We start from the raw sequence: 3,125 nt of genomic DNA on the forward strand, positions 1-3,125 counted from the left end.
TTTTTTTTTTTTTTTTGTATGCCCTTGTATCCTATCATTTTTCTCATTGAAAGTTGGTTCTTTAAAAAAGAAAAAACACAAAATCTTGTGAGTTTTCTTAGAAACCAAATGTAGTAGGGTCAGAGAATTGTCTTGAAAAATAGTCGATGGGGATGCAAACTGTCCTAGACCGTCACAAATAAAAAAGAAAAATAAAAATCACATCACCCATATTTTAGAATGTGAGGGGGCATTGTTGCAGACACACGACCCAAGACAGGAATTTGAATATAAAAATGAACATACAATTACATTTAAGAAAATGGTAAATGTAATAAAAAAATTTGACGAATTAAAAAAACGGTGAATGTATTGGTCCTGTGGGTGGGATTTGAACAGTATTTGTATAAAATATCTGCAGCTGCATAAACAATATTAATATTTGTATTCTAGGCAAATGTGGGAATGGAATCAAAAAACACAAGATCATATCAATTATGGATGGTAGGCTACTGAACATTTAAAGTTCACTTCTAGGCAAAACTCAGATAAGAGCAACATCATTGCATTGATTTTCATCTAAAACTAAAATGTGAAAAGGGATCTGACCCTGGAATCTCTAAAAATAAACTGAAGTCGTGGCTTCTTTTCTTGCAACAGCTCCATTCTTTCATCCCATCATGAAATAGAGGCTGTAAAAATTATTTCGACCTCAACCATATATCAAATATATATTTTTAAAAAAATATGATCATTGGATGAAAAGAAACTAAGATATTCTTAGAGCCATAGGTGGATGAAAACTTACTCCCTGGAAAAATGGGAAACACAAATATGAACCAAGCCCATGGCCAAGGAGCATGTAAACAAACAAAGAGAGAATTAGTAAAATACACGCTACACAGCAAAGGAAAAAGATAACATAATTTGTGGAGGAAAGCATGTTACTACTAAATAGTTGTTTTTAATTAACTGAGTTTTTTTTATACACATTAAACTGAGAGTATTATTATATATACAATTTCAAGTACCACCTGCATAAGCTTAGATGTACAAAAGTGCCTTCAAGCTGCAAGGTATGAAAACAAGAGAGTTGACGCCCCACCCCAAAGCCTACATCTGTTCAATCTCAGCTGAAACCTCCAGGGGTCCCGAGGGTGGTCTACGATATCACAGCCTTGAGTAACAAGGCAATCAACCCTCCTTTCAAAGTCCCTATGAGCGACTACGCCAATCTTTATAGTTTTGGCCACATCTATTTCCGCACCAAGGAGGAAGGTTTGAATCTTTCAATCTTACATCATAAGGGATGTGACCAATGTTAGGTCCATAAGACGACTTCTTCAACAGTTCTAAGATTCATCTCCAAATAAAGAGTAGGTAGTTCAATCCTTTCGGACATTGGGTACCTGTAGCGATTTCAGGAAGTAAGGGGCAGTAGCTTGCCCGAAGTAAGGGGCAGAGAGAAGGATCAACTTGAAGTGGACAACTCAGTTATGAGGACATTGCTCAAGCTGCAACTACTACGATTGCATTATCTTGAATTCTTGGATGAGATTTTCACGATTGTTTAACAGCTAGTGCTTGCATGGCTTTAGATTTCATAATTGACTTTAATGGAATTCGGAGTTTAATTAATTATCCTCATATATTCAACAGGCACAATGGAATTTGTATGATACAAAAGAATTTTGACATGATCTTTTGAAATACAGAAAGAAGCCGCAAGTAGTTTGAATAAACCTGCCTAATGACAAATACAACAGAAACTTAGCATCCCTGAACAAACTTATAACAAGGATAACAAACTAACTACAATTATACGCCATTAGACTTGGCTAATTCAGGATTACTACTGAGAGAACTTTTATGTGTAGCCGAAGTTCACCTCGGAGCCAACTACTAAAGGCTTTAAAGTTGAAGGTGTGTCCTTGGTTAAGAAACTGTTGGGGTTTGCATAGCCCAAACTTTGCAGCAACTCAGTTGAGAAGGGTTACAACCATGAAAGCTTTAACAGTTTTGGAGATGAAATTTGTCATGGACCCAACCTTTAGAGCCTTCTGGCAAGATAGGTTGGGGTTTACAACTACTAGTTGAGAAACTGTTGAGGCCAACATAACCTCAGACTTCAGCCAGGCTCATGAATTCATAATTGTGAGAGCTCTTATGGCTTTTTAACTTCTAGTTGAGAAACTTTATAAAAGATGGTCAATGAAGAAAAATAGTACAGTTGTACAATTTTCAACTTATGTGAGCATAAAATATAATGTTACATCCAATGTGTTAAAATGGTTTTAAACCACTGGAGAATCTTTTCATTGACCCCTGCTACAATCACGACGATGAAATACAGAACTGAGGAAATTCAATGCACCTCACCAGCCGTTGAAGTTTGAAACTGTAGTTCGTATGAACCACGAAGTCTCTAACTAAACGATTTGGCAATTTTCTAGTCTATAACATTTTCTTAATATCATTGGAGGTCGCAGGACCAAAAAGGTCCTATCGTCATGAGAAAACAGTTGTAAATCAACTTAAACGATCTTGTAAGCATTGTTCAAAAAATTATGTTAAACCAGCAATGAGCATTAAAATCCATAAAGCTAGACAAGAATTTCTGAACACTCACTGCCAGACTAAACTAATTCATCTTCATTGGTTTCCCATAACGAACCAGATACACAAGTAAGGGTGGTTTTATAAATTCCAAACTGAAAATCAAGAACAACGATCCGCAATTCTCAGCGTATGAAGGTCGATAAGAGAAGAAAGGGCACGAGTGAATTAACGTACCGAATCATGGTATTGGCAGGAACCTTCGGGATTGTCGTCCTCAGTAAAGGTGGCGTTGCAGCCAATTCTCTGGCAGCGAACCCTAGCAACCTGGTTCTCCATAGCTTCAGAAACGATGCGAATGCAAGAGAATTTGACGACTGAAATTGAATCTACAGCGCCTTCATTGTCGCGCAACGAACCCTAGCAACCTGGTTTTCTTTTTTATTTTCTTTTTCTTTTTCTCATTTCTTGGTAAATAATCCAAATTAACTCCCTTTTGAAAAAACTTGGATAAAAGTAAACCAATTCCAAAAAATGGTATTTCCAACTTCTTCTTCTTCTTTTTTTTTTTTTTTTTTTTTGGACGAATA

At 36.3% G+C, this 3,125-nt stretch overlaps 1 protein-coding gene across 1 annotated transcript in view; it reads right to left on the bottom strand.

The window, feature by feature from the left end:
* Nucleotides 1-2,992, bottom strand: part of LOC111491197 (cysteine and histidine-rich domain-containing protein RAR1) — a 5,790-nt gene extending 2,798 nt beyond the window's left edge. Inside the window, exons 1-3 of the mRNA XM_023139993.1 lie at nucleotides 2,773-2,992; nucleotides 788-790; nucleotides 589-671 (exon numbers count right to left, since the gene is read on the bottom strand). Coding sequence (XP_022995761.1) covers nucleotides 589-671; nucleotides 788-790; nucleotides 2,773-2,874 — 188 coding nt within the window. The 5' untranslated portion in view covers nucleotides 2,875-2,992. The remainder of the gene's footprint in view (nucleotides 1-588; nucleotides 672-787; nucleotides 791-2,772) is intronic.
* Nucleotides 2,993-3,125: the final 133 nt, after the last annotated feature.

The sequence above is a fragment of the Cucurbita maxima genome, unplaced genomic scaffold, assembly GCF_002738345.1.
Source record: "Cucurbita maxima cultivar Rimu unplaced genomic scaffold, Cmax_1.0 Cma_Scf00016, whole genome shotgun sequence".
Taxonomy (NCBI): domain Eukaryota; kingdom Viridiplantae; phylum Streptophyta; class Magnoliopsida; order Cucurbitales; family Cucurbitaceae; genus Cucurbita; species Cucurbita maxima.